At 51.7% G+C, this 22,089-nt stretch overlaps 2 protein-coding genes across 9 annotated transcripts in view; one reads left to right on the top strand and one right to left on the bottom strand.

Annotated features, from left to right (window-relative positions):
* Window positions 1-7,637, bottom strand: part of LOC102696943 (CXXC-type zinc finger protein 1) — an 18,020-nt gene extending 10,383 nt beyond the window's left edge. The window contains exons 1-5 of one of the 4 annotated variants that reach the window (XM_069183855.1): window positions 7,554-7,637; window positions 3,557-3,687; window positions 2,118-2,218; window positions 1,454-1,581; window positions 324-518 (exon numbers count right to left, since the gene is read on the bottom strand). In XM_069183855.1, the coding sequence (XP_069039956.1) occupies window positions 324-518; window positions 1,454-1,581; window positions 2,118-2,218; window positions 3,557-3,639 (507 nt within the window). In that variant the 5' untranslated portion in view covers window positions 3,640-3,687; window positions 7,554-7,637. Of the gene's footprint in view, window positions 1-323; window positions 519-1,453; window positions 1,582-2,117; window positions 2,219-3,556; window positions 3,688-4,375; window positions 4,588-7,553 lie in introns of those variants that run through there. The other 3 variants (XM_069183848.1, XM_069183837.1, XM_069183851.1) reach the window with 3 other exon arrangements.
* Window positions 6,568-22,089, top strand: LOC102697133 (myoD family inhibitor-like). Of its 5 annotated transcripts, none has more exons than XM_015341093.2 (5): window positions 6,568-6,815; window positions 15,115-15,268; window positions 15,613-15,741; window positions 16,495-16,794; window positions 19,998-22,089. In XM_015341093.2, the coding sequence occupies exons 2-5, from the start codon at window positions 15,127-15,129 to the stop codon at window positions 20,258-20,260; spliced, it is 834 nt and encodes a 277-aa protein (XP_015196579.2). In that variant the 5' UTR covers window positions 6,568-6,815; window positions 15,115-15,126; the 3' UTR covers window positions 20,261-22,089. The 5 variants fall into 5 exon arrangements, with proteins under 5 accessions (XP_015196579.2, XP_015196547.2, XP_015196569.2 ...); XM_015341061.2 differs by having other exon boundaries at window positions 17,471-20,091; XM_015341083.2 differs by lacking the exon at window positions 6,568-6,815 and adding an exon at window positions 7,696-7,792 and having other exon boundaries at window positions 17,471-20,091.

The following is a 22,089-nucleotide window of genomic DNA, read 5'->3' as shown; positions in this document are numbered from 1 at the left end:
TCCTGTGGTCACTCTCTCTCTCCCCTGTGTGTGTCCCTCCTGTGGTCACTCTCTCTCTCCCCTGTGTGTGTCCCTCCTGTGGTCACTCTCTCTCTCTCCCCTGTGTGTGTCCCTCCTGTGGTCACTCTCTCTCTCTCCCCTGTGTGTGTCCCTCCTGTGGTCACTCTCTCTCTCTCCCCTGTGTGTGTCCACTCTTACCTGCTCTATCTCCTGCACACCTGAGCTTTATGTCCTCACTCCCTGTCTCTCTCCCTCACTCCTGAAGAAAGCTCTACAGCTGAATCCCTCTGTCCCTCCAGTCTGTTTCCCAGCGTGGAACTGACCTTCACTCGTGCCCGGCAGCCTTCCTGGAAGAGACTCACCCTGGCCCGGACCTCGCACTGCCGCAGGCGGCACTTCTGCCTGATCTTGTTGGGGCCCCCGAACTTCTTCATGTCCTTGCAGAAGTCACACTGGGCACAGTCCTCTGTCCTCCGGCACGGCTCGCACTCCCCACACATCCGGGCCGAGCGCTTGATCTGCAGGGCAGAGGGGAGGGGGGTCAGAGGGCGAGACGGGCGGTCAGAGGGGCGAGACGGGCGGTCAGAGGGCGAGGAGGGGGGTCAGAGGGCGAGGAGGGGGGTCAGAGGGCGAGACGGGCGGTCAGAGGGCGAGACGGGCGGTCAGAGGGCGAGACGGGCGGTCAGAGGGCGAGACGGGCGGTCAGAGGGGAGGGGGGTCAGAGGGGCAAGACGGGGGGTCAGAGGGCGAGGAGGGGGGTCAGAGGGCGAGACGGGCGGGCAGAGGGGCGAGACGGGCGGTCAGAGGGGCGAGACGGGCGGTCAGAGGGGCGAGACGGGCGGTCAGAGGGGCGAGACGGGCGGTCAGAGGGGCGAGACGGGCGGTCAGAGGGGAGGGGGGTCAGAGGGGAGGGGGGTCAGAGGGCGAGACGGGCGGGCAGAGGGGCGAGACGGGCGGGCAGAGGGGAGGGGGGTCAGAGGGCGAGACGGGCTGGCGAATGAGATTTAGATCGTGGAAAGGAAACCATCTTCTCTCAACTCACAGTCAGAAGGGTTGGAAATAATAATGGTGATTTAAACCAATTTATTTAACCAATAAAGGTTGCAAATAAGGTTGAACCCGGACTAAATTAATCTCCCCATGATGACCTGATTTCACTTTCCCATGTAAAATATATATAAATATTTCCAAATAAAAATATTTCTGTGTAGACCATGTTTGTTTTATCCCTAATGACCAGACTAATATAATATACATCTGACTAAGTAAATCTATTTCTCTAATTGCCCCCCCACTGTTGACACAATGTCCGCCGTTCTGAAAAAGTGCAACGGTCATCTAACAGAAGAGATGCAAGACAACAGAGGCTAAGCGGTCCATGCACGTTAGACCTGTAACCTGGTTCATCCATAACGAACAAGTGGAAACAAACAGGAGACGTGAGTGCGCTGACCCTTGACCCCCGCCGCCGGTCAGTCTTGAAGTCCGGAGTGCCGCGCTGCTTCTCCAACCGGTCCAGCTCTGCCTCCTTCTCCCGGCTCTTCTTGAGCCGGTACTTGATCTCCAGGGAGGAGTCCTTCTCTGAGGAGGGGAGACAGGGTCACACTGACTGACCGACACCCCTCCTTTCAGGCAGTCAGGCAGAAGAGAGCTGACCAGTGACAGCAGCGTGATCCAGTCCAGGTTTCACCAGGACCTACAGCAACAGCTGCACTTCCAGCCCGTGACCTCAGAAAGAACGAGCTCGTACGCCATGACGTTAACGTACGTCTACCTTTCGGCACCGGCTGTGCGGTTCGCACACTGAGATCGGCCTGCAGCTCACAGCAAAACCCGGAATGGACCAACCTGCTGTGCAATACGAGACAGGTCTGTTTCCCCACAGTGTCTTCTGAACAATCAGTAACACACAACCAAAACGTTTTAAAAAAATCATCCAGCCTGGAGCCCCGGATTTCTAAATTACTTTCTGTAGCCTGGATAAAACAGCCGTGTCCCTTCCCATGACTTCACAACACAGGGAACCTGAACTACACACAAGGGTCTCCGACACGCCTGAGCCTCGAGGCTGCTCCCCGAGGGAGAGTCCCCCAGAGAGAGGAGAGGCAGGTCCTCACCCCGGCACTTCCCGCAGTACCACTCCCGGATCGCCTTGGCCATCTTCTCCGTCACGTTGATGCAGTTGCCATGGAACCACTCGTTACAGCGGTCGCAGCCGCTGCAGATGAGGAGATCACGCATGGCACACACAGATGGACACGCATGCACACACAGGGCCATCACACGCACACAGATGGACACGTGTGCAAGCACAGAGCCATCACACGCACACAGACGGACACGTGTGCACACACAGGGCCATCACAAGTACACAGATGGACACGCGTGCACACACACGCATGGCACACACAGATGGATACACGTGCATGCACAGGGCCATCACACGCACACAGACGGACACACGTGCACACACAGAGCCATCACACACACACAGACGGACACGCAGACACGCAATCCAGATGCACAGGAGAAAGAAAAGAGAAGAAAACACCAGTGCAACAGTCAGAAACAAAAATGTGAGCTCAAACCCTTACACCAGAGGTGACGAACCCTGGTCACCCAGGCCAGCAGACTCTATAGGTCACCGCTAAGTCACCCATTTCTCAAGATTAGTCAAAATTTCACAGTAATGAATAGAGCAGGACATTTTGAGATAATATAGGACCAAATCACGTTTCTCTCAGTCTCCACGGACCACAGTATTGTTAACTGATTAATTATTACATTAATGTTACCAAAGTCTAAAGACCTAAAAGACTACTTGACTGGGGCTCTCCAGGACCAGGCTTGGAGACCCCTGCCTGACACAGTGCACAGTACCAAGCTGTGTCGTACAGGAAACCTCTGTACAGACCTGCACTCTAACACTGTGCACATGGCCAATATTCTGTTATAAACTGTTCCATAGCTGTTCAAAACTTTTGACAATACCCTTGTAACACACCTCGCCAACAAAGCCCATTTTGAATTCTCAATCTCAGCAAGCACAACTAACAACAACAACAACAACAACACAAATTGACTCGCAAGTTTATGTTTCTTCTAGACTTCCTAAGATATTGAAAAATAAAAAGGGAGGCTTTGTCTAGGCTGTGCAGCGTGAGTGGCAGAGGGGTGCGTCGAGGCTGTGCAGCGTGAGGGGCGGAGGGGTGCGTCGAGGCTGTGCAGCGTGAGTGGCGGAGGGGTGCGTCGAGGCTGTGCAGCGTGAGTGGCGGAGGGGTGCGTCGAGGCTGTGCAGCGTGAGGGGCGGAGGGCTGTGTCAGGGCTGTGCAGCGTGAGGGGCGGAGGGGTGTGTCCAGTCTGTGCAGCGTGAGGGGCAGAGGGGTGTGTCCAGTCTGTGCAGCGTGAGGGGCAGAGGGCTGTGTCAAGGCTGTGCAGCGTGAGGGGCGGAGGGGTGCGTCGAGGCTGTGTGGGTGACAAGAGTGTCGGGCGGTGACGCCCAGAGGCCACGAGCTGGGGCGCAGGCAGGAAGCTGCGGGCGGCGGCGGGCTCTCACATCATGAAACAGTTGATGTCGGGCTTGCGGCAGATGCAGTAAACCGGCGCGTTCTCTCCGTTCTCCCCATTGTCGCCCTCCATGCTGCTCTCGGCCCCGGGGGCCTGGTCCAGATCCGACACCTCGCTGTCCTGCAGGGAGAGAGGAGGACAGGTGACCGCGCTGGACTCCCCTGGCCGCTCACCGCCGTGAGACCGAGGGAGAGGGCTGCCAGTGCTCTTGCAAACGGTCAGCCATGAGCAAACCAGAGCCCCCTAAAGCAGAAAGCCTACCAGCGCTCTTTGCTCGCGGTTCTGTGACGGGTGAACAATTACAGGGCTACAGCATCACACCACCTGTCTGACTGCACACGAAACAAGCGCTAACATTACTTTGTTTCTAATGTCTGTCAGTTATTTAAATGTGAACAGTTCGGTCGCTCAGCTAAATATCGCTTCCAACTGCTATGCTACCGTTCCAACTGGCCTATCACAGCAGCCAACAGTAACCGAACACAATATCTGATCCGAAAGCACGACCTTTTTTCTAAATGTGAAACAAAACAGAGACCAAATGCAAATCTATGAGCGATGCGTTCACGGGCACTAACGTATAATACAGATTTTCAAGAGGAAAGGACTCCCCGGTTGCGGTCATGCTGTGATCTACTTTCAAGACGGGTTGAAACTTTCCAATTTAACATTTAACGAAGAAAGGCGACCTGGTCGTTTTACGTAAAAAAAAAAGATTAGCTTTAAGAGCGGAAAAAGAAACGTGTTTTTCACAGCTGTAACTACAGAGAAACGAATCGTTTCAAACTATGAAGCTCAACCACCTCACCATCGCAGGAAACACGCACGGCCGCCTCTTCCTTCTTCGGATAAAGAGTAAGAATGATGAAGTAAGGCTATTAGCAGGTAAAGAATAACCAATAAAAAAATAATAATCGTCGCAAAAATCCCCCCCTTTCACTCAAAATAAACACAAAACGGGCTGTCCCGACAGCCTCCTGACTTCCGCTTCCGGTTCAAACCACCCGTCTCCCCACACAGACGTATTGCCAGACTGCTCGTTTGGAGAACCGTTGGTGTCTCTTATATCAACAGAATATACTCCTAAGGGGAGAAAAAAATGTGTTTTTTTTTACAGACTGTGGTTTATGATTTCTATTATGACGAATGAACATGTTTCTATGTTTCTATATGAAGAATGGGCAGCGGTAAACACCGCCCTCTAGTGGCCGGAGGGTGTATGATACCAGAGCCTGCGGGAGCGCTAGGCTGCGCCACCTGGTCGCCTCCGCTCGGCCGAGCTGTCGGACTGGACACTGGCCTGGGACAGCCGGCAGGCGGCCATGACCACATAACATAAACGCTAATTGCGTGCAGAGTAGACTAAAGCACATTAATGAGCAGAAGGACAGGAAGGTGAATAATTATCATAAGCATTCTTCCTTTTTATTAGGATCCCAGTATGCAACGCAAATCTAAAAATCTGCTTCTCAGCTCTAGATTTATTTTCTTGCTTGTTTGTGTGCTTATACAAAGACGCCTTTTCATATTGGAGTTCCATCTGAAAGTATTTAACAGTTTGTACTATTCTTGTGTATGGTATGACCATTCTACTGTTCTGTTACCGTGACAGGACTGTTCTCCTGTACTGGGACTGTAGCCCCTACTGTAACAGGACTGTTCTACTGTACTGGGACTGTAGCTCCTATTGTAACAGGACTGTTCTACTGCACTGGGACTGTAGCCCCTACTGTAACAGGACTGTTCTACTGTACTGGGACTGTAGCCCCTATTGTAACAGAACTGTTCTACTGTACTGGGACTGTAGCCCCTATTGTAACAGGACTGTTCTACTGTACTGGGACTGTAGCCCCTATTGTAACTGGACTGTTCTACTGTACTGGGACTGTAGCCCCTATTGTAACAGGACTGTTCTACTGTACTGGGACTGTAGCCCCTAGTGTAACAGGACTGTTCTACTGTACTGGGACTGTAGCTCCTATTGTAACAGGACTGTTCTACTGCACTGGGACTGTAGCCCCTATTGTAACAGACTGTTCTACTGTACTGGGACTGTAGCCCCTATTGTAACAGACTGTTCTACTGTACTGGGACTGTAGATCCTACTGTAACAGGACTGTTCCACTGTACTGGGACTGTAGCCCCTATTGTAACAGGACTGTTCTACTGTACTGGGACTGTAGCTCCTATTGTAACAGGACTGTTCTACTGTACTGGGACTGTAGCTCCTATTGTAACTGGACTGTTCTACTGTACTGGGACTGTAGCTCCTATTGTAACAGACTGTTCTACTGTACTGGGACTGTAGCCCCTATTGTAACTGGACTGTTCTACTGTACTGGGACTGTAGCTCCTATTGTAACTGGACTGTTCTACTGTACTGGGACTGTAGCCCCTATTGTAACAGGACTGTTCTACTGTACTGGGACTGTAGCTCCTATTGTAACTGGACTGTTCTACTGTACTGGGACTGTAGCCCCTATTGTAACAGGACTGTTCAACATATTACTGTAAATTGTAAATGTATAGTATTTATTTATAATACTAATATTTATTTATAATAAATATTGTTACATTACGCGATGTGTAGGTTACTGAACATTTAGTACAAGCGGTAAATACAACACCTTTACGTCAGTTCAAGAATTGTGACCCACATAAAGTTCCAAATTGAGTCCGCAGTGAAGATACAGTCTTGTATATAATTCCTACGAACTGGGTTATTCCACTGTTAGTTTTTTTACTGTAACCCTGTAGCCACCAAGATGAATAAATAGAATTCGAAGATTCAAAACAGAAAGCTGTCTTTTCCGAAATGATGGACTACAGTCCTTGCTGTGTGTCGTGCAGAAATCAGCAGTGCTTTAAAGCGGATCGTGAGAAATCAGCCGCAGTTTAAATTTGAATCTGAAATCTGAGCGCCGAGCGAGAGAGGGAGAGGAGTCGGAGAATGTGTCTGTGTGTGTGTGTGCGAGAGAGTGTGTGTGTGTGTGAGCGATAGTGTGTGTGGAAGTGTGTGTGTGAGAGAGGGACGGGCTCTGTAAAAAGTTCTGGTTGCCGCCTGGAGTGGACACAACAGTTAACCTGTTCGGACGGTTTTCATCTGGCGCCTAACCGCGCGGACACCGGACGTGGCACTGACCGCTCAGATTCCTTAATCTTCGTTTTTCAAGAAACACAATTCGTCCTGTTTTCTCCTCCGCTGTTAGACGCTTCCACGGTCTAAGACTGGCTCTAATTACGCTAAGGTAAGATCGTGATGTTTTACGGATTTAACGCGCGACAGATTAAACACATTACAGAGATTTTAGCTGTCATATTTGTCAGCCTTGACTGTGGTAAATTGTGCATCATAACTTGATACTAAATAATTGTATTTTATATAGCCCCTTTTGAGATACACAATCTTTGGGCGTTTTGTCATAGGATCATCAGCAAAAGAGTCATAAACAAATAGACCTTAAATCTATAGTATTGAAGACATACATTCTTATACAATCTCTATATATGTTGTTTGTTTTCTTAAAATGTCGTTTAGCTTAACGTTTTGAGTTTTTAAAGTGAACGTAGTATGCCTGGAACTGACACTTCAAGAAAATCTAAAAATAAAATAAAAAACATTATTTCCTCCGGGCGTACTTACTGTACATGTTCGCCCTAAGCGTCGGCTGTAACTGAAAATGCTGCAACACGTTAAAATGCCAGCTTCCCTGTGTGTAGAGGAATATGGTTTCTTATTAAAATCTTCCATAGAGCCTTAACCACCGGAGGAACAGCCCGGGGACCCGATACTACCCTGGCACACGAGTAAATAGAAAATGATTTCCACAAACGCTTGTTCTGTTGGGTCAAAACTCGTGGGGTTGAGTCAGTCGCGTTCCTGGGGGACAAATTGGGATTCTCGGTTTGTGCTTTTCAGCGGGGAGTCGCCGATTCCCACTTAAATCGGTTAATTTTCTCAGGAGAAAAAAAAAACTAGTTCTTACTTAACTGTCTAGAATGAGTCATCAATTCCCCGGCGGGGTTCCCGCTGCCCGGAGACAGGGGGGTCAGCGCCGGTCCGTTCGGGACCCGGAATGTGGGTCTCCGCGGGTTGTGCTCGGGTGTCGCTCTCAGGGACATTTTTCTCGACACGGACCTCGAACCCGGTGTTACCCGCGCCTTTCGGAGGGACGCGGCTGGACTACACCGGGTGCCAACAGCCTCCCTGCGCCCCCCTCGCTCGGTTAGTGCCCTCTTCAGTGAACAGCAGCGGCCTGTAGTCTCCAACGTCGCAGCTTGTGACCCGGGCAGTGCGCTCGGCCTTGCCGGGGGGGGGGGGGTGTTTGGAGAAAATCCTGTCATGTTTCGTCATTTCGTGTAGAAATGGCACGTCTCTCCATTCCTGGTTCCGAGCGCACGGTGACCTTAGAGTCGGAGGGGCCATGAAGGATATCAGTGGTATGTTATTCAAATCTGACCTTTAATTAATGACAAAATATTACCTTCGATGAATGTCAAATCGTTACCACTGATTCGTTTTTTGTTACCTCAGCGGTCCTGAAATGAGGAGGACCTCAGGGAGCTGGTCCTGGGTGCGCAGAAGGCCGAGACTCACCGGTGTTTAACGGTACTACATTAGCAGCGGTGTGACCCGCCGGTCTCTGTAGGCGACGAGGAATCTGCTGGTCTCGGTGGTGGAGTTTTTGCTCTCCCTGTGAATCAGGACCGGTGTAAAACGAGTCGAGGTCTAGACGTGTTGTTTCTCTTTCCACCGGCCTCACCGGAACAGGCCTCTGTCGCGACCCGTCAACGGCACCGCCGAGAAGCCCTGCTGCTGTACGGGTCCGTTCGGGACGGGACCCGGACCGGACCGCGTCACAGTTGTTGTTGTTGTTGTTGTTGTTGTTGTTTAACTACAGCTGTTATTCCCAGTTCTGTCTATAAGTCTATAAGCCACACAACACTGTCCCATGTAGAGGCGTACACCGCGTCTTTGTCAGGTGTACCGGTTCTTTCACAGCGGGGATATTTTCTGATGCGGGAACAGATCCGATTTTCCGGGGTGTCTGGCTGGCAGAATACGGGGGCACGGGAGTGACCAGCGGTGCATGACCGTTTTTCAGGGGGATACCCCCACTGACCTGCTTTTCGACACTTCAGGCCCGAGACAGTGGCTTGCTCGTCCGGAGGCGTGCGGAAATGGAATTCGCCGCACAGTCAGGGTAACTCGCAGGGGCCAGATGGACAGTATCTGTGATTTGTATTAACGGACGAGCCCGGGGCAGAAGGATACAGCGCTGCTGGGGAGAAGTTTATACCCTGAGCGAAGCCCAGTCTGCAGCCCCACGAGCAGTTCGCACGCTGACACACTGCTACAGTTTGTGGTGAACGAGTGTTTTAGTCAAGGTTAAGACCGCGTTTCCAACCATGTGACTTTATTTTTTTGCACGGGGTTTTTGGTGATTTTTATTCCCGAACAAATCAGCAAAGCGTAATTATTAACATCGATTCGTTACCTCAGCAAAAGAAAAACAAAACAAGAACAAGGTCCAGCGTTTGATTAACAGCTGGGGTCGACCGGTGTCTTGCATCCCCCGGACAGAGTTCGGAATTGCTGTCTTGTTCTGCTCCGAGTACTGTAAAAAAAATGACCGATCAACCGCAAACACGCAGAAGAGCACTTGAAAGCGAGGCCAGGAAGGACGTCTTTACACACAGGGTTGTGGGAGTTGGGAACAAACTCCCCAGCCGTGTCGTTAAAGCCGAGGCCCCGGTGGTTTTCAAAACACCTGGAAGAGATCCTTAGATCAATTAGGAAACTGGGCTCCTCTGATTTGTACCTTTTCCTGTGTTCTGAACACGCCGTGCGGAGTCGACATTTTAGTTCGCCAGCCGAGCTACGACTGTCTCGTCTCACATGTGATTAATCTAGTTCATCCAGTAAAAGACGTGGGGTTTTGTTTTTTTCTTACTGCGCTCTGACATTACCCAGAAAGTCCGAGCCCGGAGACTTTCAGGTGTCTATGAGAGGCTGACACCCGGGGGAAAGGGTTTTAATGAGGCGTGAGGTGAGACCCGCGCGGCTCCGGCGGGACGGACGCGTGTCCAGCCCGGCGGACCAGTCCGCACGGAGTCCAGTCCGCAGATCGCCCTCAATGTATTCTGTTGGCTCTCGCTAGAGATTTTAACAGCTAATCGGTGAAAAAGAACAGTTTTAATTTAATCGAATTGTCATTTTAATAAGAATTCTTGAGTGGTTTTAAAGAGAGAGCGCGCATGTTCCTTTGATCCTTCGAGTCGTGTTAAAAAAACGTTTTTAAAAGATTCCAATTAAATTCAAAACGAGAATGATAGGATTTCTATAATTATAAGTTTTGATTTGGGGTTAAACCTTTTTTAAGTAAATGTCGAATTCCGCGTTGCTTTTTTAATGTCTGGATCCCACTAGAACACACAGTGACATGTATCATCAGGAGGGCTTTGGAAATAAAATGTGTTTGCAATCTAAAAAAAAAAACATGAGTCATTTCGAACCCCGCGTTATTACTGCAAACAATGCTGGACATCATGAAAAAAATCCCCAACAAATCTAGCCAAATAAATCATTTAAAACTGTACTCGCGAATTGAGCTGATGACATTTGGCTTCGGCGCGGCACCACATGTGCGAGTTGCGCTTTTAGAGAAACAGTGAAACAATGACCGTGTTGTGAAAAACAGGACTTGCGAAATCGCGCTCTTGGAAGAACAAGAACAGGACTGTGTTGCCCCTGTGTGACTGAAAACTGTTATTCTTCACCCCCGTTTATGCACAGTTATTCCCAGTAGCTCCGAGCTGGTTTCTGAGCGGGACGCGCACTTAGACACAGCTCGTCAGCTCCGGCGGGCAAGAAGCGCTGCCGGCCCGGTCCGGCCCGGCCCGGCCCGGACTCGCCTCGCTGCTGGAGACTCGCAGCGCCCACAGGCCGGGGAGATGCGCGCTGGGCTGGGCTGGGATGGGCTGGGCTGGGCTGAGAGGCCCCCAGAGCCCCGTGTCCTGCATTATTCAGTGCGCTGCTGAAGTGCGGTAAAGACTGGTGCGTTTTATTGATCCTCTCTGGCTGAAGTGTTTCAATTAAAGAGAGGAGGAGAGGGGGAGAGGAGGAGAGGCGGAATGAAGAGAGTGGGACTGGGACGGAGGGGGGGGGGGTGAGAGAGGGTGTGAGGCGTCATCGTTTTTATCCCTCGTTTTCGCTCATCAGCAGCAATAAGTGATGAACGACGACTGGGCAGCTCGCCCCGCGATTTAAAACCACGGTTCACTGCTCTGTCGTTATTAGCTTCCTTCTTTTTTCTTTTTTTTTTCTTTTTTTTACGGCTTCGACAAAAAGCCGCGGCGCTCCGGCTCCTGCTAATGGGCTCCGGGTCTCCTCGCGCGAGCGGGCGGCGCCGTGGTTCCGGCCGCGAGCACGCAGCAGGTGTCCGGGGCGGGGGTCGGTACCAGCACACGGGGGGGGGGGGGGCGAAAAATACAAGACGCAGAAAGTTCGTTATTAAAGTAGTGCAGCAGGACATGTACCTTGTCGGTACGGTATTTCATGTGAGGATTTACAGTATGGAAACTAAAATACAGAATTTCCAACCTCCTTCTCCCTAATCGTTCCTCAGAAAATGAAGTAAAACTAACGGACAGACGGAGCTAAAAAGACCTAATAAAAGAGCGCAGCAAAGCATATAACAGTTTCGAAGAAGCAAAAAAAAAAGTGGAAGGGCAGTGTTTTCGGGTATTATCCGAGGAGAGAACAAATCTAACAACCTCTTCTGTTTCATACAGAAATACTCGCGACAGGCTAAGGTCTGGGGGGGTAATACTGAGGCTCAAAGTGCCCAGAGATGGGGGCACCAAACTTCTTAAAAGCTCATGCTGGGTGTAGTATGAATCTAACTTTTCCCAACTTCAAAAACTGCAGCATTTCTCTGACTTGGGGGGGGGGGTGTCTTGAATTCTTTTTTGCTCGTGAAAAAACAGTGCCCTCCCTTCGAGGAAGCCATCGCCGGTCGTACGAACACACGATGCGCACCGCACCGGTGTAGAAGTGAAGGTGTTGGGGTATGTGGCTGGAGATGAAGCGGGCTGGAGTTAGAAAAAGCGACGTAAATTTGCACTTGAGCAAAGAGCCCGGGAAGGCGTGCTGTGGGGGTTGTGAGCTGAGTGAGAAGAACAACAGCCCCCCCCACACCCCACACACACACACAACCCCTGCAGCTGCAATAACAATCACACGTGGGCTTTTCCACGCTGTTTTCACACACCCCGTGCGCGATTTCGAGGCTACAAGGGGATATTTTATTTCTGAGAGTTTCTTTATGCAAGCGGTGGTCCAGTTTCCATAGTGTGGGGAGCTGGATTATCCTGCACCCTGCTCCTCCCCTTCTTGATGTAAAACAGCTTTACATAAAGGGGCTCCTTTAAGGAGGTGCTAGCAGTCGTCTGTATGTACCCGAGAGAAAATGGGCTCTAACGTCTGATGCTCAGCCTCCCGACCAAGAGAGGAAACAACAGGAGATACCAAAGGGTTCAAATCTTGTGCAGTTCTCAGGCTGGGACTTTTACTTAGAAGTGCATTTAAATCTAAGAACAGGAGGCACGTTTTACACAAAGAGTGGTGGGAGTGTTGAACGAGCTACCTTCCTTTAGCTTCTTTCAAGTCCAAAAAGTGTGTGAGATTCCCAGATCAATCTGCTACTACCAGCCGAATTGGCTAGAGAGGCAAAAATGACCTCTCATGTGTAATCCTCTGTTCTTATTTTATGGAACAGCTACAAAGATACTGGCATTACTTCCAATTTGTTTAGATACATTGGCTTTACTATTAATATCCGAAAAGAATTAAGACTACATAGGCCGGCAGATTTAGAGATCGAAGAGTAGTGTGTCATACTCATAGTTTGAACAGGAAGCATGAAGCTTCACAAACAAACAGATACGAATGAGAGACCACTTGGCCCATCTGTCCTCTTTCACATTTGGCAGCTGATTGGTCCAGAAGTCTCATCCATCTGTTTCTCGAAAGCAGTCAGAGTACCTGCTTCAACAACATGGCCGAATAGCTAGTTCCACACTCCCGCAACACTTTGTGTAAAGATGTGCCGAGTTCAAAATGCTCTTCTATTTAGCTTCGGCTTTTGTACTGTATGTACTTCAATGAGGATTTTTTGTTTCCAGTGAGCAGAATAGGGGATCAGGGAACTCCTTGTTTTCACAGAGGAACTCCTGTGCAAAGTTTTTTGGGAAAAATCGCTCCCTCAACCCCTTGTTTTAAAAAACAAATTAAAATAATCTATTAAAAAGACACCAGATGAAGGACTCCATAAAAAAGCACTTTCAAGCTGAGCTGTTTACAGGAAGCTTGTGAAAATTTACAAGACAGCTAAAAAATAATTCTGGGAGAGGTTAGATTACATAAAATAAAATACACGCTGGCTTCAGTAAAAGGCTGGAATCAGCACTGAATCAATCAGAGTCGATCTCTGGCCTCCTGCCCGAGAGGATGCTGGAGCGTGCCCGATGCAGGAGAGGAAAGTGTGGAGTGAAACATGTATCCCGTCACCCCCAAGACGGTAGTGACTCGGGACAAACCGGAATATTTCATTTCCTGGGGGCGTGTGTGGGGGGTCAGTGTGGAGACTACAGCAGCAGTATGGGGTGCCGTCCATAGGTATGGGCACATTCATTCACTGAGCAGCACACTCTCACTTCACCCACCTGAAAATGAAATATTTTATGATCTTAAATACAATCGTTCTTTTCTGATTGAGTTTGGCGCCCAATGGCAATGGCCCCCTTCGTTGTCAGCGCTGATGGCTAATTAAGTGTTCAGGTGGGCTTTAATTAGGGGGAATTCAAATCCGGCACCTGGGAGCGTGGCCAGGCTGATGTCCCGGTGTCCGCAGGCATTGGGCTATTCCACTTACAGTGCAGCCAGCAGGTGGAGAGGACTGACTGAATTAGAACCGGGTTTTGTAGCCGATTGCAGGCTTTGTGGCTAACACCTCCAGCCTAGAAAGCACGGGGTCGTGCCCCCCGCCGCCCGTTCCGGCCCCCACACCTGGGGCGCGAACCCGGGTCTCCGGCGTAACGCCACAGGGAGCCAGCCGCCTGAGCTGAAGGAGACCCCCCCCAGCCCGGGCGGCTGAGGTCCCTGCTACACGCAGGGAGGGCGCCGACGTCTCCACACCAGCTCCGCTACGGGTACGAGTGAAGGCTGTCTGTGTGCGTCCACCAGCAGGAAGAGCTTGGTTTCAGTGCCGTCACAGGGCACAGTGCTGTCACCGGCCCTGCAGGACAAGGAGTGGATGTCACCGCAGACACACTGTCGGCGTTTTCACAGCGGAACCCCGGGAGTCCCCCGGCTGGAGTCTCGAGCAGCAGCTCTGGCACTCCGAGCGATTCTCGGGGCCCTGCCGGTCACCTATCTCACAGCTCCACGGCGCCGACACAGGGGCTCCCTCCCTGGTCCAGCCGAGCTCTTTGCCACATCCGATCTCTCACGGGGCTAAGGAGATGCTTGATTGGAACCACTTCAGGCTTCGTTTTATTGGATACTCAAAAGTTTAGGGAGCTTTAGTTCCGAAATGCAATAATTACAACCGAAGAGGTCACATTAATGCTGTTATTCAGCCCAGTAAAAGGCTCAGTTGTGCAGCTGAGGGGACCGCTGGTCTGACAGACTTGTGCGCCGTTCCGGGTCCGAAGACAAACCGGCTTCAGGCTCCTGCCAGGTGGGGGGGGGAGAGAGAGAGGGGCAGAAATTTGCAGTGGGACGCCGCTGCCTGGCCCAGGCACTGTGGATCGCTGGGGATGATGGCGCAAGTCTTGGTGAGAGGTCTGTCTGACACTCAGGGGCTCTCTGTTTTGGGGTGCAGTCCGAGCTCATGCCTGTGATGAGCATCAGAGCTCAGAGGAAGTGCTGTTCCTGTGGGATCCAACCAGAATTCGCCAGGAAGGTCTGGCCAGAATTTTAAATCTGGTGTATCCTGGCCGTATGCACCAGGCGTGCCCTTATGCAGGCAGTCCTGCTGTAAGCCAGGATTGGGTAATCCTGATCCCGGAGGGTGGGTGTGTCTCCGGGTTTTCATTCCAACTCGGCTCGTAATGAGTTTAATCAATATTGACATAATGATAGCTTCTCACAGCTGCAGCTGCTGAAGACCTGCAGACACACTGACTAACCCTGCAGGACCAGACTGGACACCACTGCAGACACACTGACTGGCCCTGCAGGACCAGGACAGGACATCACTGCAGACACAGTGACCGGTCCTGCAGGACCAGGACTGAACACTACTGCAGACACACTGACCGGCCCTGCAGGACCAGGACAGGACACCACTGCAGACACACTGACTGGACTGGACATCACTGCTGTAAGCTGACATTTACTGCATATTTTACACTGCTGACCTGTAGAGGTGGCTTGAAAAACAGGCCGATTTCATTGCGCTTTGGAGGAAAGGGCTCTGTAGTGGGCTCTGTAGCCTATACTTTGGTCCACCTCCATCTTTGCTGGTCTCCACCCCTGTGTAGGCCTGACGCCAGATGTCTCGGAGCGAGGCAGACATCATGGATGCAGGACTCGGGGCAAAGGACAGAGAGACAGATCGTGAGGGCCCAGACATCCCAGGTTGCCCACAGAACCACGGCGCACAATCGGAACGCGACGGACACATCCACACTCCAGGTACAGATCCCAGAGCCAATCCCAGCTGTCCTGGTTCCTCCCGGTCGCTCCCAGTCTGCCCCAGCAGGGGACAATGCCGTCTGGCTGCTTTGGATGAGGGGAGGGTTATGGAGAAACAAAATCACGTTCCTATTCAATAATAACGGCGGCAGTAGAGCTGATACCAGCCCTCCACAACCAAACAGAAATCCACCAGAACTAGATCCAGAGTTTCACATTAAACCATTGATACGTTTGACCATCTTTGGATGAAGATGAGCAGCCCCTCAGGATAGTCTGTGTCCATCAGTCAGAGCTGGGGAGAACTGGGTTTTTGTTACTGACTGTGTGTCCTCCTCTGTCAGAGCCGCCCCAGGCGGGGGGCGCGTGTGTCCTGGACAGTGAGCACTCGCTGACTGGAGACACCTCAGCCAGCGAGAAAGCCCACCTCCTCCCTCACCAGCAGACAAAGCCCCCCTGCACAGCGGGACAAGGTAATGCTTCTGTCAGCTTTCCTCCCTCACTGTGCCTCCTCCCGCCTCACTGTCTCCTCCCGCCTCACTGTGTCTCCTCCCGCCTCACTGTCTCCTCCCGCCTCACTGTGTCTCCTCTCTCACTGTCTCCTCCCTCCTCAATGTGTCTCCTCCCGCCTCACTGTGCCTCCTCCCACCTCACTGTCTCCTCCCTCCTCACTGTGTCTCCTCCTGCCTCACTGTGTCTCCTCTCTCACTGTCTCCTCCCGCCTCACTGTGTCTCCTCTCTCACTGTCTCCGCCCTCCTCAATGTGTCTCCTCCCACCTCACTGTCTCCTCCCTCCTCACTGTGTCTCCTCCCGCCTCACTGTGTCTCCTCTCTCACTGTCTCCTCCCGCCTCACTGTGTCTCCTCTCTCACTGTCACCTCCCGCCTCACTGTCTCCTCCCTCCTCACTGTGTCTCCTCTCTCATTGTCTCCTCCCTCCTCACTGTGTCTCCTTGATGACTTAACTCAATCAGTTCATTAAGAAGATGGCTCCGTCCATCAGAATATAAGTGATGGGACAGCATTCGATTTCCGTGCACTAGGAGTCAGGGTTCTGGACCTTGTCTGAGCTATAGAAGTCGGCCATTAGAGTTATGGGCCACAAGAGCCGGTCATTTCTCTCCTGAGTGTACCACAGCTGTACACTCCTCTGTTGAGCCTGTTAGCAACATGGGCGTCTCTGAAACTGCTTGTTCTTGTTGTTTTTTGGTTTCCTTGTGGTCTAAGGAGAAGAATCTGTTCACCTACCTCAGCCAAAGACCACACCCACTGGGTGTGGCGAAGCGGACGGCACCACCCCCAAATCACAAGTCCGCCCCCACAACGGAGGCGGGCCCACCGGAGCCCCGCCCATCCGCAGCCCCCCAGGTGTCACCCGCGGCGGTCAGCGCGGCTGCTCCGGCCACATCTCTCCTCGCTCCTCCGCCTACAGCGGACACATGACCAGGCTGGCCTCCACGTCCACCACGAAGAGCCAGCACAGCTTCAAGTCCACAGCAGCCCAGATTCAGCAGGCAGCTGGAGACGGTGAGGACACATATTGAGGAAGTGTGCGTGCGTGTGTGTGTGTGCGTGTGTGTGTGCGTGTGAGTGTGTGGTGCAGTGCATATATGTACAGTATAGGCAGAAACCTAAAAAAGCTATCCTAACTCCCGGTCCCAGAGAGGCTGTTTTTTACTCCACCTGGGCTCTTGATGACTTAATTAGCCTAGCGGGTGCGATGTAGCGCTGCTCCCAGCTCCCTAACCCTGTAAACCACAGTCCTATGGCTCTCAAGGACCAGGAGTGAGGATCACCTTACATCCAGGACTGTGTTCAGATGACGGACAAAGTGCAGGCAGAAATCAGAAGTGTCAGCAGCCGGGGTCTGAACTACCCCCCTCTCTCACTCCATTAACGAGCCTCATCATCCTTCCATTACCGCTGCGCGGAGACTCGCCGGCGCACGGCCCCCCTGGGCTCGCAGAGCGCTGTGCGTGTCCTCTCGGCTTTCCTGCCCCGCGCCGCACCTGCTGCCTAATGCGCACTAACAGTGGCCTCGGCCTCTCTCTCTCTCTTTTCTGCTCCCCCCTCCTCTCTCTCTCCACCTGCTCTCCTCTCTCCTCCCTCCCTTCATTCCTGCCCTCCCCCCACCCTTATCCCCCTGCCCCGAGACTCTCCCCTCCTTGTCCCCGGATCCCCCTGCCCCCACCCCCTCTCCCAGACCTGTGCATGTCCATGCTGCTGGCCTGCCTGTGGTGCAGGCTGTGGGACTGTATGTTCCTCACCTCTGAGGCCTGCGAGCTGTGTGTCTCCTCCCTCTGCTCCTCCCTCTGCTCCTCCCCCCTCTGCTGCTGCTGCCCTGCTCTTCTGCGGCCCCTGCTGGAGGGGGCCGGGGAGAGCCCCTGCGGCTGGCTGGGGTGCTGCCTGGAGGCGCAGTGCTGCGGGTGCCAGTGTGACTGCTCGCTCTGGGACGCCTGCCTGCAGACCACGGAGTGCCTGGAGCTGGGAATGGAAATCTCCCAGCTGCTGTTCCACTGACCCGGGGCCTCTGGGCTCCAGCCCGGCCACGCCAGCGCTCCAGCGGTTCGCTAACATCCGTTTCCACCTGTTGTTTCCTGTGTCACTTTCGCGAGATTTTATGATCTGTCCAGATCATTAAATGATCTACAGGCGTACAGATCATGAGAGATTAATTACCGGACGTGTCTTATCTCATGAACTCCTATCCAGCACATCGTGATTGAAAGATGGCCAGAAGCCTATAAGGCTGATCTGGTTCTGCCTGAGAACGATGAAGGCAGACGCCTAATTGCATCTGGGTTGAGCTGTGGTATAAGTCAGGAGACCCCCCATTATAAAAAACTTTATTTGTTGTCAAACTTCTTGCTGTCAACCAGCTATTTGTAATGATTTACTTGGTACGTGCAGGCCTCTTTCTCTGACCTTCGACCTTTGGCCTTGCTGCTGAGTGGTTCAGTGGGAGCCCTTGCAGAGTGAGCGCTCCTCTGGCACGTCACAGGCGTGTCACTCTCGGTCGAGAACCCCACGCCTTCTCAGAAAAGTGCCACAGCTCTTCTGTAACAGCGCGCACGGGGACTGACGTGCGATGCACGCGTTAACATTTGAATCTTTCCCAGGGGGTGAAAGCAGTTGGACCTTTGTGTGATATTTCTCCTTAGTCTTCTGCTTCAGGACCCCTGGGGTTCGAGGGTGTGGCTGCACTGGGTCAGGGCACGGAGTGGGGGGTTTACTTTTCAGGCCTCTACTTTCTGATCCAACCAGCTCTTCCTCACCTACTGTACGGTGGCCTGCAGCTCTAGTGATGAAGATCCCTGGGCCTGGAGGCTTCCTAGGCGCTTTCAGGCCACTTCGCTCTAATCCTGACCAATAACTGGTTAACTGCTGTAATTGCAAGCTGGGTGGGAATGAGCACCAGCGAGTCCTGTAGCACTCCGGGACCAGAGACGCATGCACAGATGCATCCTTATTTGCTTGAAATGCAGAACTGCATGTTTTCATGAGCATGGGGGGGGGAGAGGGTTGAACGCTGCTGTCAAGCTATAAGGGGGGTCGAAGTAAGGACAGCGACGCACCGGGCCCTCTAGTGCTCTCTGCCACGGGAGCCTGGCTTGGACCGACAATCCTCTGTACCTGTTTCTTTAATAGCTGATTGAATACTATGGTCAAAGAGCTGGTGGCACCCAAAACCTGGAATGGACTTGAATACAGCGTAGCAAATCCTAAACATACAGAGTTCCAAATCCTGATCCCAGTGGTCCACACACCGGCTGGCTTTTCATTTTAGCCCAGTTCAGTTGCCTCATCTCAACATTAATTGAACGAACAAGTTGCTTGATTGGAATATTGGACAGTTTTTGTTTTCAACTGTTGGATTTCATGTGGCTTATGACGTGCAATAGTAAAACTGGAACCTAAAGAGCTGAAATCAGTCGAAGAACTCAGATTAGTCCTGTTATAAAGTCCATTAAGGGTTCATTCGTCTGACTTAGAGCCTGGCTGGCGTGTGAGTCTGGGAACCCTGCAGGAGAGACAGCGCCCCCAGCAGGACCAGGTAGCAGAGGGACAATAAAAAAAAAAAAACTCTAGTGTGTGACCTCATGGCACCCTGGACACATGAAAACAGGAAATTAAGGACATTTGTTTAACGTGACCAATATTTTCCTAAAACAGATGTTGATAGTTAAAGCAAGACAGCCTTTCAGTACAGAGCAGAAAATGCAAACAAGCGCAGAACATCAGCTCAATGTGTTGAACAGTCAACAAGCTGTTACTGTTTAGAAATATCTCAAATGGGCTATATCCAACCCAGCCCAGAACACAGATAATAAAAGGCCTAGTTGACATGCAGCTCTTTCTGTGCTTCGGTAAAGCTGGGCTGGCATTGAGCAACCACTGATGTCAATGAAATGACTAAGCAGCTGCTTGCAGTAAAATTCTGCAGTGGAGCGGGCTCTTCGGGATTCAGCACAAGAGCCCTGTCCTGTCTGACCCAAGAAGGCATAGGACTCTGTTTATAAAGCAATAAATTGTGGGCTGGATTATTTTATACAACATGTAGCCCTGAGCTTGCTTATTACCATCCCAGTTTAGACCACAAGCAAAGACATTGTTTATTAGCTCCTCCCTGCAGTGACGGTGGATGGGAGGGGCAGGTTTGTGTGATGGTCAGGAATGAACCGGGTGTCCTGAGCTGTATCTGTGACCTGTGTGTATGTCTCCCCCTGCAGACCGCTGTGTGCACTGCGTCCTGGCCTGCCTGTTCTGTGAGCTGCTGTCTCTGTGCTCCGTGCTGGTGGAGTGCCTGGGCTGTGGGCGGGGCTGCGGTGCCTTGTGCTGCTGCATGGGTGGGGCAGAAGGGGGCGGGGCCTGTGGGGGCGGGGAGGATGGCTGCTCCACCGGGGTGGATTGTGGGATGCTGGAGGACTGCTGCGAGTCCTCGGACTGCCTGGAGATCTGTTTTGAGTGCTGCTCCATCTGCTTCCCGGCCTAAACGCCACAAGAGCGTGACACGAAAGGCACAAAAAGCGCTCTCCATCACGCAGTCAATCAGACAATAAAACAATCAGGTTTACATTTATGCTACATCTCAAGGTGCATTACTAACAAAGTCCAGTCTAGCTGGGGCCTGGTAAGTCACTGTGTCCTCTGGTTCCTGCTCAGCTCTGAATGACTGTTTAATGAGTAAATGGAGCAATCAGTTGCTTAATTAGGATGAGATCCCAGATCTGCCCGTTAAACCTGCGGAGCATAGGCTCCTCAGGACATTGTTTGCAGAGCCCTGGCCTACCTGGTAAAGACGACAATGTTCAAGGCCGGACAACTCCTCCACGCCACACAGTCACGCGTGTCTCTTTCCCTTAACCGGCTTCCCACTGGCGCTGTGCGGCAGCGTCCTGGGGGGGCTGTGGTCCCCGTGACCTCGCTCCTCTCTCTCCGGACCCGGGTGCGAAGGCAGCTCCTGCCCGTGACACTGCGGCCCCCCCGTGGAAGCTGCCGCCATCTTGACAGCCAGCGAGTGTCGGGACTGGAGCTCCTGGCTGTCCCTGTTACTGATCACAGACCCCCACTCCCTCTTTAAATTGATTTAGTGACAATTTGTGTTGTAGCTGTTAACCTCCCCCAGACAAACGCTGGACATTAACCCAGGTGAAGTCCACTCCTTGACCGAAGTGCGAATCGGTCTGCTGGGTTTATAACTGGAAACCAGCCCACAGGTGGCGCAGGTCACTTGTCTCATTCCGCCCCTAACCTCTCAGTATGCCACCAGCATGACTGCGGTTTTAATACTATTCACATCACTGATTGAGCACGACACAGAAAACAGGCTCTGGAGATCACAAATGCGACGAGAGCTTAAGGATTTCTTCAAAGCATCCAAAGTACACTGGACATCATTCTCTTCCTTAGGATGAGGAGATCGAATTAAAAAGTATTGATTGTGGTGTAAAGCAGCGAGTCTCCACTCCCAGAGGCTCACTCCAGCTCAGCTTTAAACAAGTAATTGTCGGCTTAAATGAATGGATGCTTAGGATGCTGGAGGTATAGAGGGCCACAGAAAAATCCTACGGGCTGCAGCCCCCCGGGACTGGAGTTGGGCACCATGGGAATAAGACAATAAAGAGCCGATTTAGGTTTTATAGACAGTAAAACAATAAAAACTTTATTTTTTTAGACAATAAAGAGCTGATTTAGGTTAGTTAGGTAGGAACCGAGCAGGAATAGACACACTGACCATTCCTCCAGGACCAGGACTGGACAGCCCTGCTGCAGACACACTGACCGTCTCTCCAGGACCAGGACTGGACAGCCCTGCAGACACACTGACCGTCTCTCCAGGACCAGGACTGGACAGCCCTGCTGCAGACACACTGACCATCTCTCCAGGACCAGGACTGGACAGCCCTGCTGCAGACACACTGACTGTCTCTCCAGGACCAGGACTGGACAGCCCTGCTGCAGACACACTGACTGTCTCTCCAGGACCAGGACTGGACAGCCCTGCTCCAGGCACACTGATCATCTCCCCAGGACCAGGACTGGACGGCCCTGGTACAGACACACTGACCGTTGAGCTGGACTGCAAACACTTAAAACCAGGATTCCGACATATATTGGGAAAGATGAGTGAAGAAAATTAATTACAGTTGCTGAAGCACATCCATCTTCAAAGCCCGGGTCTGTGACAACATTATTACAGGCCTAACTGCTCACCTGAGAGAGATCCCTTCATAATAAACCCAAATTGTATTATTGTTTCTAAAAGGTTGTAAATATGTTATATTTGGCATCTGTGTAATTAAAATAAATATTCAGACTATA

This window comes from Lepisosteus oculatus, chromosome 2 (assembly GCF_040954835.1).
Source record: "Lepisosteus oculatus isolate fLepOcu1 chromosome 2, fLepOcu1.hap2, whole genome shotgun sequence".
Classification (NCBI taxonomy): domain Eukaryota; kingdom Metazoa; phylum Chordata; class Actinopteri; order Semionotiformes; family Lepisosteidae; genus Lepisosteus; species Lepisosteus oculatus.
Note: the sequence above shows the minus strand (reverse complement) of the source record. Positions and strands in the feature narration are given on the sequence as shown.